This window comes from Haliotis rufescens, unplaced genomic scaffold (assembly GCF_023055435.1).
Source record: "Haliotis rufescens isolate VD_foot unplaced genomic scaffold, xgHalRufe1.0.p SCAF_103, whole genome shotgun sequence".
Taxonomy (NCBI): domain Eukaryota; kingdom Metazoa; phylum Mollusca; class Gastropoda; order Lepetellida; family Haliotidae; genus Haliotis; species Haliotis rufescens.
Window position 1 is genome coordinate 769,704 of NW_025963784.1, and position 13,924 is coordinate 783,627.

Genomic DNA, 13,924 nt, shown 5'->3' on the forward strand with positions numbered 1-13,924 from the left:
AGTTACGCAGCTGTAAGCTGTTATAAATTTGACATGTATATTTTTCAACTGCAATTTCATCATTGTCCACGCCATCATAAAGCATAATAAACTACATTTTATAATATATTGGATATAACTAGATTGTCACATTTAAGGCTATGATATATTATTTCTTCATATAATACATTTGTTGGTGATATCTATCTTCCTATGCTTCTTTTTTTGCAATATTTGCAAACATCACCTGTTGTCGAAGGATTTTGTTAACATCTTTAAAAAAAGTAAACATATAAATCTATTTTGTTTTGGTTAGAAAATATCCTATTGTATAAAAATCAAAACGAGTTGCACTTTATTTTGCCTTTTTACCACAGTGCCTGTGACTAATTTCCTCCATTTGAACTGCTCATACAAACAAAATACTCACATGCAAAGACATACTTCAATAGTCAATAATTATCAATAACTTACACATAACCATGAAAATAAGGAAGTATTCATAAGCGAACTGTAAATTGTATTCCGGGTTTGTTCCGGGTTTGTTCCGGATATCATAGGCATTAAATCCATGAAAATAATTAAACGTTTTACATAAACATGTCTATCTGTATTACAGGGGTTCATGAATCTGAAGCTATAGTCCGTTGCCTGACGTCAAATGTTTCCTTGTTTATTCAAACCGTTCTGCTTTGGGATATGATGACATGGATGTGTATAATGTATACTGTGAACAGGGCGTTACAGCAGAGCGGTATTCATTGATTGTACCCGTATTACAGGCAGCCAATCGTCATGTCGTATATCAAGTGCCACGTCACTACAGTCCTAGTTTCTCTTTCCTTATGCGTTGTACAAAAGGATGCGCGGACATAGTCATACAGCAGACATTGAGTAGACAGAGCTATGGATAGGGAGGACAGAGCGGTGGCAGCTCCGTACTTCACGAGGAAGAACAAGGCACTGAAGCTCACTGAAGTGTTGGAGATACTGGAGAACCCTGATGACACACGGGCTATAGTAACACCCCCTGCTAAACCCCATGGAGGAGACGGGTACTTGTACAGGGTGGAGGCAGACTCGGCGGAAGGTAGGTTAAAGAGTGCATGTCTTGAAGTTTAAACATAAATAAAAATGCATAATCTGATGAGTATTAATAAAGGGAGGATTAATAATGAAATAGGTATTAATGAAACACTAAATGTTATTATTTGTATTATTTATTGTAATGTGACATGTTGTGGGTTGTGGTGTGATGGGGTCGTATGGATGGGTATTGGGAGCAAGTAGCAGGTGTCAAATAGTCAAAGGAGCCACAGACCAGTGAAGATCCGGAGAAGAATTTATAGGTCTTCAGCAACCCCTGTTTGCCGTAAAAGGCGACAACACTTGTAGTAAGAGGCGACTAACGGGATCGGGTGGTCAGGCTCACTAACTTGGTTGATGCATGTCGTCGATCCCAATTGCGTGTATCGATGCTCATGATATCAATCACCGGATTGTCTGGTCAAGACTCGATTATTTACAGACCGCCGTCATACAGCTGGTCTATTACTTGGTGCGGCGTTAAACAAAAAACAAGCAACCAAAAAACAAAAAAACCCGGAGCGGCAATTGGAAGGAGAGTAGTCATTGTTTCTAAAATAGTCGTGGGTTCGAATCTCAGATTTGTCCTTTTTGTGATTCTAGGCTTGTAAACGTCGATGACCTATGAAGACCTACGCCATTTTACGCCACCACTCCACTTTACCAAATGTTACTTTACTCATGCTTTAGCCTTCACAATGTAGAGATGACCTACTAGACTCACTGATCCCAATGAAAAATACAAATATAGTTGACTAAACGTTCACATACTAGAATGCTGTGATCGCGATCGTGATATCAGTTAAATTTACACACACGTAAGGTTTAAATATAACCCGCTATTGACACAGTCAACACGTACATAGGGAATGACAGCTCATCGATCGCGCTTCGTGGCCATGAGCCGGATCTTGCAAGGGAATATACGTACTCGTGTTACCTGTAATGAAAAAAACGTTCCCGACTGCAACTCGTAAATAGCACCCCGATCTGAGGCCATGCAACGCACTACCAAGCTCTTTGTATTGATTCAGGTTGCAGATCAATGCACGTAGCTACGCAGTGATAATGAAAACATTGTACGCTGAATAGCATTGGCAGTTTCTCTTTCGCGACGCTACTTTTGATGCAGAAAAACAAAACAAGTCAAGAATTGCACTAAAAGAACATACGAGGAAGTTGATTGTCAATGTGTTGATTTTTTGGGCCGAAAGCTATGTAAATATTCACTAAGAAAGTTTGATTGCATGTGCGGTACTGATCAGGTAGCAGTTGTACTGTAAATCCCTTGTACATAATATTGTGGCAACATTATTTAACATTTTGTGATATTTGTTACATTGTCTCATATTTACAAGTTTCAATTTATTCATCAATTAGAACGTGTTCTTGTCATCTTTGGTCTGAAGAAAGCCACCTTGAATTTAAATGTAAACTCACAATTTTTGTCGACTTAGAACCGTTTAAATTTGGATTGAGACTGTTTGCCGTGAACAACGTTACATCCAGATTCGTCATTAGTAGACACTGTCTATATCCTTCCCATTGTGTCCTTAATAATATTTCGTTATTGATAATTCTGTTGATGGTGGACATGGATGTAGGCTTGATTCTGTGTTTATATTAAATTATGTTCATTGCAGCAGATACCAACTATAAACCAGGAAACATTGAATCAACTAACGCGAATTTTAGGGGGAAAACATGATCGAATCTGTATGTATATTATATGAATTATTTTTATTGCAGCAGATCCCAAATATATAACCCAAATATATATCCCAAATAAATAACCGAAACTAACACCTAACCGACCGAAATGACGTCTTTTAATCATTAAGTTAAGTTATTATTGCTCTACAGATTCCTGGGAAAATGACAACTGCTACTTCAAGCACAATGGTTCTCGTGAACAGCCTAAACCTGCACCCAAGGTTCTCAAGCAGGACTTCGTGGCTTATAAAAGTGATGGCACCACCACCGAGGCTTTTAAACGACAGGCATACAACTTGCTCGAGGGAGACGTGAAATATATATTAGTACACTACATTGGGAAATGCACAGTAGCATTATCCGATCCAAAATATGAGAAGCGTTTGGATACATCCCTCCACCATGAATCCCAGATAGTGAACAGTTACGCGAGAATAGCTGGTTCTGGAGATGAAGATGGTGGAGATTCGGAGACCAGGGATATGGAATGTGATCATGATCGTGCAAATACTAACTCTCCTACTTTCCTGGCCTCCTTAGATGAAGTTAGCTCAAGGAAAAGGACACATGACCCTGATATGGTAAATCGTGTGAAAACTCCTAAACGTTCAGAAAACGAACGAGTAATTGAAAACAATTTGATAGACATCATAACCACCGAAAGTGTTAGTCATCAACATGATGAAAGACCGACCAACTTCAGGTCACTCACCGAATATTTGCTGAACAAACGTACTCATATCTTTATCGCAAGACGTGTGTTGAACCAGACAAAATACTGGGAGAAAAGCACCAGATTTCCTACCTTTGACAGTCCATGTTTATCATTAATCGCTGACATCGACTGTAAATGGAGAAATGACCTCACAGAAGTCAGTGGCAGGTTGAAGTGGTCACGACTTAACCCGGATGTTCTCGGCGAAGACCAGTGCAAGGAGACGTATGACAGACTGGTATCTGCTGTCATAGTAGGTGCATATCACATGAAGACGGACATCACAGAGTTTGTTGACACCCTCTATATGTATCCACCGCATGTGATGGGTGACAAAGCCGTGACAGATGACGACGATGGGACGGATCCTCAGATGTGCAAGGTGGGGCCCCACAACATACAGAGGAATCATCTCCTCGATCAAACAGCATGGCTTGGCGATGAGGTAATTTTTACGATTTCGTAGCTTATATTTTGCTCTTTATGTATTATATAATTTTAATCCTTTCTAAAAGTTTAACATTACTTGGACAAATCAAAGGTGTAAAAATCGACCAGGACCATCTTCCTTCTCGGTCGTGGTCGGTCAAATGTCAAATAATGATATCAGGAATAACATTATTAAAGATGAAAATTGTACAATATTGATAGATGATAAAAACATTTGTTCCAATAGTTAAAATTGCTCATAGACCAAGTAACATTAACTCGCTTAATCGTTATTTGAGCAGTTCAGACAGGATATATGTTGCCATAATGTTTTTCTAAATTGCTGGTTGTAACACGTGACGAAGGGGTTTTGTATACAGTAAACTACGGTTATAACGAACTCAAAGGGACTGCTAATTTTAGTTCGTTATAACTGTAGTTCGTTATAAGCATTATACAGCATAACTACAGCAAATAGTCGGGACCAAAAAAAGTTCGTTATATCCGTCAGTTCGTTATAAGCGTGTTCGTTATAACCGTAGTTTAACCTCCATTGCAGGTGATGAATGCATACATGCATGTCCTGAAGACCATGTGGAATAGGATCCACAGCCGTCACTGCGCTGTACTTGATTCCTTCCTTGTCAACCATTGGGAGAAAGACGAGTATGACGTGCACCCCTTCAAGGTATGGACGAGCATAGTCATGTACATTGTATAAAGGGATGAGTAAAGTACTGGTATAAGGTTTTCGTCCAAAGATGGAAATTAAAGAGACATTTGAAGATCTTCGATTCGGTTATGGATCCTTGTTTAGCATCTACTTTAGGCTCAAAGAGATATGAGGTCAGTTTTGTAGACAGTTCATCGAAGGTCTAGAGCAGCAGTTTTCCTTTTTCAAGAATATCCTCACTGGACATATGTCAACATGCTATGTACAGTAAACTACGGTTGTAACGAGGTTTAATGACCGCTTTGAAAAGTGTTCCAATTATTTCACAGTGTGTCAGATTAATGAGGGAGGAAAGCAAGAAGTGATGCAGGTCTCAGACATTTACCACTTTGGTTATTGAGTTTGAAATGTTCAATATTATAGCCATTTCAACATAAATACCATGCGCGTTTATCCAAATCAGAGGAAAGTAATCGTATGGATATGCTAATATCAGTAAACTTGGTCAAATGGAAAAGAACTTATTGTTAATTATAATATAGTAGTCTGTAGATAGACATACGCCTATGTGTTTAAAGAGCATCAAATGAATCTTGCTTGATCAGGGTAAAACATTCAAGACAATATTATTTTCCTTTTCACCAAAACCTTTACTGTAAATTAAAGCGACATAACCCTTTGAACATTCTAGCTTGTCCCCATCTCAGTGGAGCTCCTTTTTTAAATATAAATGCATGTGCTTCTTTCCTGTTTTGGAGACTAGGCATTAGTCTAAAAAACATTAAAATGTTTTGCATCAGTGACAAACCCGATGCAATTCCATGTTTTGACTTGTACAATAATTATGTCCCGGTGTTTCTCGGGCGACCGGTTGACTTGTCTTTGCATGTGTTTGTGACGGGTGCCACCGGTGGACAGAATACGGTCACCTTTTTGCGAACTGGTATTTTCACTATTTGCTAGTGATTTATTAGCACATGCTCGTGATATAGTCGGTATCATTCAAGGTGTTTGTTTTAATTATGGCAATGATTTTGCGGATTTATTGTATATTAGGAGGAACTTGGAACTTACACGTGGATCCTGATGCCAGTGAACATGCCACTGAATCAACACTGGGTGCTTCTGGTCGCCAATGCCCAGGATGGAACAGTCGGCGTGGTCAACTCTAAGCCTGTCCTTGATGTAGGGGACAAACTTATACAACATTGGAGGTAATTTGAGGGCGTGGCCAGCTATATGTAGATATAAACCTTTATCATCCAAAACTGATATCACTTGGGTGAGATCAAGTGATATATATATACTGTAGAAATTGCTGCAACATTAGTGCATCACACTGTTTTGCATCCATAGTGACGTCATTGTTACCATGACGTCACATCACTAATTACTGCTACTGAAGCTGTTAGCAATACTTTTTACACTTAAGACACTGCTTATAACTGCTCCAAACTGAAACTGCTGGCAGAATGATGTTGGGTGATAAATTTAATCTCACCCTTGTGTCTTTTGATGTCAAATATATCAACACTCGTTGATATGTTTTACTCTAAAAGACACTCGGGTGAGATTCTCTATGAACAACACTGTAGGTGGGTTGGCCGAACAGGTGATGTGGTCAACTCCCAGCCTACAATTGATGAAGACTACTGCGCTGACCAGAGCTGAGGTACACACTGATGAAAGTCTGCTACCGATTTTGTAACAAAAGCTGCAATCTGGCTCAGCTACAAACATGTATAGTTAATCAGTCCTAAATGTATAGCGCTAGGTTGTAGGTGGGTTTGAGGCAGCGGAAACAAATAGATTTCGTTAACTAAATCCTATATCTATTTCAGAAAATATACTCGCAGTTTGAGGAGAGGTGATGGGTCAGTGGTCACATGGACAAAGACAGAATATCCAGTACTGAGTCAAAGAGATGGACATAGCTGTGGCGTGTTTGTGAATATGGTACGTAAACTAGATGAGAACAAGATATATAATTCTCTTTCATAATTGCATAATATCAATAATAAGAGCAATACACAACCAAATATGATGAATCGTTACTATTCAATATACAGTCTGAATTTCTCCACATTTACTCTTTTTTCACTAAATTTTCTGAAATTCCACCCAGCATTGGAACTATATTACAATTGTCAATCGCATGAGCATGCTTGGGTACTTGCCATTCAAATGTGTCATTATCAAAACTGAATATTTCTAGTAGTATCTTAATCAGTATTAATATACTGATCAGTTTCTACGATATGTGTTTACTTAAATTTCCATAGTTCTAACAAGTTTTGGGATACAGTACGTTTGTATTAAAAACAAAAGCAAAATGACAATGTGGGCTTTTATTTTTAAATATAATATATTTCCATGTGTACAATGTATTCTGGCACTCTAAATCGAGATTGGACTTTTTTGCGTTCATATTCAACGGGGTCATGCTGTTGGAAAAAGGCTCTGAGTGAGTGAGTGAGCGAGGTTGGTTTCACGCCACCTTTAGCAATGTTCCAGCAATAGCGCGGCAGGGGACCCCAGAAATGGGCTTCAAACATTGTACCCGGGAATTGAACCCGGATCTTCGGCGTGATGAGTGAAAGCTTTGACCACTGGGCTACCCCACCCCACTGACCTGATATGAGACCGTATACCGTCAGTAACAGCCATATTGGATTTTCATACACCCACTTCACATATTTCACAAGAATATTCTGGTACAGAAATCCGTTATTTGACACGGTTTTGTGTATTAATAAAATTAATTGTGATGTGCAGAGACATCAATTCTTAGAACTACTTTCGTGACTTTATTACTAAAATTATAGAGGAAAAAGGCTCACAACAGAGGTCACTGATTTACGAATACACACTGATTTACAAATACCAACGTCATTGAACATAATAAAAGATGACGTCACGAACAAAAAACGCGACGCCAATGACGTCACATAGCAATAGACCAGATAGAAGTCCATTGTTAGGGATAAGCGGACTGCTATCAAGTTACAGTTGACAGCAGACTCCTGTTAACACAGGTCAGTTTTATTATAATTCTATCTTGTTTATCATTATTTATTCCATTGTTAACGTTTGTGATTACATTAGAGGGTTGTATCGGAAACACGCCTTGCCCAATATATTTCTCCTTACCTAATATGACACCGTATACTGCCACTATAGACACCTTAGGGGTCAAACACTGAAGAACAGTGCTTTATTTTTTTGTCAATTATTCGTCACCAGTGGCTCTATATTGTTACAGGCAGCAGAAGCTGTACTGTCGGAGGTGCCTCCCAGTGTCATGAGAAGCTGCCACACTGTCTGGTACAGGAAGTACATCTGGCGCAGGTTGCGAGAATATGCTGGTGAACATATTCCGCCTGATACTGACACACATAGTGAGTATAAATATTGTTTTCCAAATATACCTCAAAACCTAAATACATACAAAAGACAAAACCCATTCCATATTCATGGTACACAATCAGAGTCGACCATATCATGGGCATGTGTTTATGAATCACTACCAAATAGTATGTTCACGACAAGGTGAACATATCCTGCCGATAGCAATATATATCCCACAACAAAACTAGAATGTCCAAACCCACGTACCACTGTGCGTACTTCTTATGTCAGCAAACTTTGTTATTATTCGTTTCCCGTTAAATCTAGCATTGTCGTACCACGTTTATGTACTGTAAGACGCAAGTTAGGGACAATTCCTAAAGCGGTTCAGTTAAAATGTTTGTTTAACGCCCCACTCAATACGCCCCCAGCAATATTCCAGCTATATGACGGCGGACTGTAAATAATCGAGTCTGGACCAGACAATCCAGTGATTGATATCATGATCATCGATTCACGCAATCGGGATATGCTGACATGCTTAACCAAGTCAGAGAGCCTGACCACCCGATCCCGTTACAAGCATAGTCGCCTTTTACAGGCAAACATGGGAGCTAATATTTGTTACATGTGTTGTGCTGAACTGAATATCAAGCATGTTGATGGTTAGGTTTTTAAGTAGTTCAATACTACTGAATAATTATATATTAGACAAATTGCATTAAAATGCTTAGAGACATTAACGTGAGTTATTAGATTGACACCCGCTGCTGGCTTGTTTCCAGCTATTCGAAAAACTAAAAAACCAGTAGCGAATCCACTGCTCCTGAATTAGCTATATTACGCTGAGTCATTCGCCGGTCGGTCATCACCACAACGTGGGTTCTCGGGATCAGTTCTGGTGTTGCTGACTTCACAGGCCTTCGAGGACGGGGGTCGTCTTCAAGGCACTCCCTGTTACACTCAAACTCTGCTGCCTAACTCGTTATGTTGGCAAAGAAGGGACATACTTCCCTAGTGCTGTATTCATATCTTCATGGATGGCTTTTGGCGTTGTTATATAAATCCTTTTTTTCTGCAATTCCACTTGACTGCACATTCCTAAAATTTGTCCATTTTCCAAAGGTCACAGACCTCTGCTTGTTTTGATTACTTTTGCGCAATTCCTTCTATCAGAGTCTCAGATATCAGTCAACCATCGTTGCTGACACATTGCTGAGAGAATATTGTCATTCACTCACTCACTTATTATTCACATGCTATTAATGATGAAGTAACGACTGGTATTATTTCCAATGTTGAAGTGAAATATTAAAGCAGGTACATCGTACATGTTACAGGTTTTTGTGAAATGTTTGTAATATTTCTTGTTATTCAAGTACGAGTGAAGCCTGGCAAACTGGAAAGTGTCCGGACATCTATATTCGCAATGGGCAAAAAGTTAATATTAATATTGCTATCACAGGACATTTAACAAATCCCGATTTGACAAAATAGAGGGGTTGTATGTCGATTATGATAAAGGAAGACAACTATTAAAATATGTTCCTAAATTCCGTGTTTTCACTTGTACCATATGTTACCATGTTTCGCAGATTACCAATTGAATTGCCTTTGCATGTGTTTGTGATGTGTATCACCAGCAGGACAGGCTATGTTCGCCTTTTCGTGGACACCTGATATTTGATAGGGATTAAAAAACACATGCTCATGAACGGTCATAGAGGATCATCCAATATATGTGAATTTTATATGTTGGCAAATGGTGTTTATTGTTGATACATAGATTTACAAAGAAAACAGCATGTACAAAAGCCAAAATCTCTTTAATGTCGATTCAAGGATTCAAGTACTAAACATTGTAAGCGTTAAAAGATATAATGATTAAAAGTGTGTTTATTTCAAATATATTGCTAAATGATGAATTAACCTGTTTGGTTCTGTATTTGAAATATCGTTGTCCTTCTTGCAGTGCTTGAGTCTCAATGTGAAAAGCTGACAAATAATCCAGCGTCAACGAATGCCAGAGCGTTTGCGTATACAATAGTCAATATGTCGACCAGCATAGATGATACGAGATACAGTTTGCATAAAGCAGCCGGCCTCGGTGATATTAGACGCATGCACTTGTTGATAGACCAGGGGGAGGATGTAGCAGGTACCGATGACCGAGGATGGACGCCTTTGCACTGTGCCTGTGAAAACGGTCACGTTGAAGCTGTCTCTGATCTGATTTCCAGGAGGACGGGCGACGTACAAAATAGAGCTCAACTTACATTGTACAATCCTGTCTTGGGTACGGAGTATATGTATCTAGCAGGAACATATCCACTCCACATTGCTTGTTTAAATGGACATGAGAATGTAGCGCACATTTTGATCAATAGCGAGGCAAATGTTGACGACAAAAGTGAAAATGGAACAACAGCTCTTTTTCTTGCTTCTGCTAACGGACATGAAGCTGTAGCCTCACTTCTGATCAAGAGTGGTGCAAGTGTTACAGCTGAGAGAAAGGACGGACGGACGGCACTACATCGAGCTTGTGATAATGGGCATGACTCTGTAGCCGCACTTCTGATCAAGAATGGTGCAAGTGTAACAGCTGAGGACAAGGACGGATGGACGGCACTACATCTAGCTTGTTTGTATGGACATGAATCTGTAGCCGCACTTCTGATCAAGGATGGTGCAAGCATTACAGCTGAGGACAAGGACGGATGGACGGCACTACATCTAGCTTGTTTGTATGGACATGAATCTGTAGCCGCACTTCTGATCAAGAATGGTGCAAGCATTACAACTGTTAATAAGAACAGACGGACGGCATTACATCGAGCTTGTCGGAATGGACATGAATCTGTAGCCGCACTTCTGATCAAGAATGGTGCAAGTGTTACAGCAGAACAGAAGGACGGAAGGACGGCATTACATCTAGCTTGTGACAATGGGCATGAATCTGTAGCCGCACTTCTGATCAAGAATGGTGCAAGCATTACAGCTGTTAATAAGAACAGACGGACGGCATTACATCTAGCTTGTAAGAATGGACATGAATCTGTAGCCGCACTTCTGATCAAGAATGGTGCAAGTGTTACAGCTGAGGAAAAGGACGGATGGACGGCACTATATGTAGCTTGTCACAATGGACATGAATCTGTAGCCGCACTTCTGATCAAGAATGGTGCAAGTGTTACAGCTGAACACAAAGACGGATGGACGGCATTACATCTTGTTTGCCAGAATGGACATGAATCTGTAGCCGCACTTCTGGTCAAGGATGGTGCAAGCGTTACAGCTGAAGACAAAGACGGAAGGACGGCATTACATCTAGCTTCTCAGTACGGACATGAATCTGTAGCCGCACTTCTGATCAAGAATGGTGCAAGTGTTACAGCTGAGGACAAGGACGGATGGACGGCACTACATCTAGCTTGTGACAACGGACATGAATCTGTAGCCGCACTTCTTGTCAAGGGTGGTGCAAGTGTTACAGCAGTAACGACACATGGAGTGACGGTACTACATCAAGCTTGTCAGAATGGACATGAATCTGTAGCCGCACTTCTGATCAAGAATGGTGCAAGTGTTACAGCTGAGGACAAGGACGGATGGACGGCACTACATCTAGCTTGTGACAACGGACATGAATCTGTAGCCGCACTTCTGGTCAAGGATGGTGCAAGTGTTACAGCAGTAACGACACATGGAGTGACGGCACTACATCTAGCTTGTCAGAATAGACATGAATCTGTAGCCGCACTTCTAATCAAGAATGGTGCAAGTGTTACAGCTGAACACAAAGACGGAAGGACGGCATTACATCAAGCTTGTCAGAATGGACATGAATCTGTAGCCGCACTTCTGATCAAGAGTGGTGCAAGTGTTACAGCTGAACACAAAGCCGGAAGGACGGCATTACATCAAGCTTGTCAGAATGGACATGAATCTGTAGCCGCACTTCTGATCAAGAGTGGTGCAAGTGTTACAGCTGAGGAGAAGGACGGATGGACGGCACTACATCTAGCTTGTCAGAATGGACATGAATCTGTAGCCGCACTTCTGATCAAGAGTGGTGCAAGTGTTACAGCTGAACACAAAGCCGGAAGGACGGCATTACATCAAGCTTGTCAGAATGGACATGAATCTGTAGCCGCACTTCTGATCAAGAGTGGTGCAAGTGTTACAGCTGAGGAGAAGGACGGATGGACGGCACTACATCTAGCTTGTCAGAATGGACATGAATCTGTAGCCGCACTTCTGATCAAGAGTGGTGCAAGTGTTACAGCTGAACACAAAGACGGAAGGACGGCATTACATCAAGCTCGTCAGAATGGACATGAATCTGTAGCCGCACTTCTGATCAAGAGTGGTGCAAGTGTTACAGCTGAGGAGAAGGACGGATGGACGGCACTACATCTAGCTTGTCAGAATGGGCATGAATCTGTAGCTGCACTTCTGGTCAAGAGAGGTGGAAGTATTACAGCTGAGGACAAGGACGGATGGAATAAAGAGTAAATAATAGCCAACTTTAGTACTACTATTACAGTCTGAAGTACGTGTAACACATGTGGCGTCTCCTTGGGCAAGTGACTTTGTTCGAATTGTGCCTCTTTCCACCCAGCAGTGAGCGGGTACCCGGTAGGATGAGATGGCAATGTGGTTGTTAACCTTCTAGCGGCTTACAGGTACTTTTGATTGTCTACTCTCCATTGAGCTGAGAATGATTTTTGAGTGAAGACTTTTCAATGTCTAAGCTTAGAGTATGCTTGTGCATGGAGAACAGCGCCATACAAATAACGTGGATTTTATGTCCGCTTTCGGGTTTGATTTTTATTTGTTGCAAGAAGGTGATAGGAGTTGCCTACCATGTCAGTTTTCGCAACTGTCCTTGTTTCATGCACAGAGGTTCATATAAAACATGAAACGTTCCCTTAAATACTTGTCTGATTTGTATTACTGTTCAATGATATTTAAAATGCTTTGAATAGTAAAAAGAAATATTCAGAGAATGTTTTTGGTGCCCTTCAGCTAAATTACAAAATGTTATTGAGTTACTTGTGTCTAATACCTGAACATGACCTTCTTTCAGTTATGTTATCAATGTCAAATATTGAGTTATAGATTCAGTGCCCAGGGGACGCAACTCTGAACAGCAAATCGCAGCGCATCCGTGCCCCCCGAGTTATAGATTCATGATTGAAATCATTCTTATAGCGCCCAATAATTGCTTTTATCCTATGAGTCATAAATGGTTTTGTAAAACTCACAAACTAAGTGCACACTTTTAGAAAATAAATACCATGTTGAACATTTCTTCTTCTTTTTTGGATATTTTAAATAAAACTTTAAATGTTTATACGATTCTGTTAAATCATTTAATCTTCTGGGGAGAAGAGGTGGCTCTGGGAGTTCGATTCCCCACATTGGTACATTGTGTGAAACTCAAGGCTGGAATACTAAAAATAAGATTGTGTTCTTTAATCTGATTGGTTGAAAAACATGATTTATATCAATTTGTCTGACTGATAACCGAACTTACTTAAATTTAAAATGAATAAGTTACCAAGACCAGAACACGCCAGTAGAGACAATATCCGACCCGTGAAGATCTGGTAGAATTAGGTCTTCAGCAACCAATGCCTGCCATAAATGGCGGCTTTGCTGTCGTAAGACGCGACTAACGGAACGGGTGGTCAGGCTCGCTGAGTTTGTTGATGCATGTCATCGTTTTGTTTGTTATTAAACGCCGCACACAGCAATATTCCAGCTATTTCGCGGCGTGACAGATTAATGTGGGAGGAAAGTCGAAGTGATGCAGGGCTTAGACGTTTACTACTTCGGTGAAACCCATCTAAGCATCGATCCATGCAATCGTGATCGATGATATGCGACAACAACGTCAGCTACCCGATCCCGTTAGTCGATTGTGACAATAGCTAGATATTTTTCACCAGTCTATATATAGCATTAAGTGACTCCTG

The 13,924-nt window shown here is 40.3% G+C and overlaps 1 protein-coding gene across 2 annotated transcripts; it reads left to right on the forward strand.

Annotated features, from left to right (window-relative positions):
* Positions 1–814: 814 nt before the first annotated feature.
* LOC124125690 (ankyrin-3-like) lies at positions 815–13,255 on the forward strand. Of its 2 annotated transcripts, XM_048391961.1 has the most exons (8): positions 815–1,069; positions 2,929–3,938; positions 4,482–4,610; positions 5,652–5,809; positions 6,437–6,551; positions 7,858–7,993; positions 9,916–10,625; positions 10,725–13,255. In XM_048391961.1, exons 1-8 carry the CDS (start codon positions 886–888, stop codon positions 12,456–12,458), a joined length of 4,176 nt encoding a protein of 1,391 aa, XP_048247918.1. In that variant the 5' UTR covers positions 815–885; the 3' UTR covers positions 12,459–13,255. The 2 variants fall into 2 exon arrangements, with proteins under 2 accessions (XP_048247918.1, XP_048247917.1); XM_048391960.1 differs by having other exon boundaries at positions 9,916–13,255.
* The last annotated feature ends 669 nt before the right edge of the window (positions 13,256–13,924 follow it).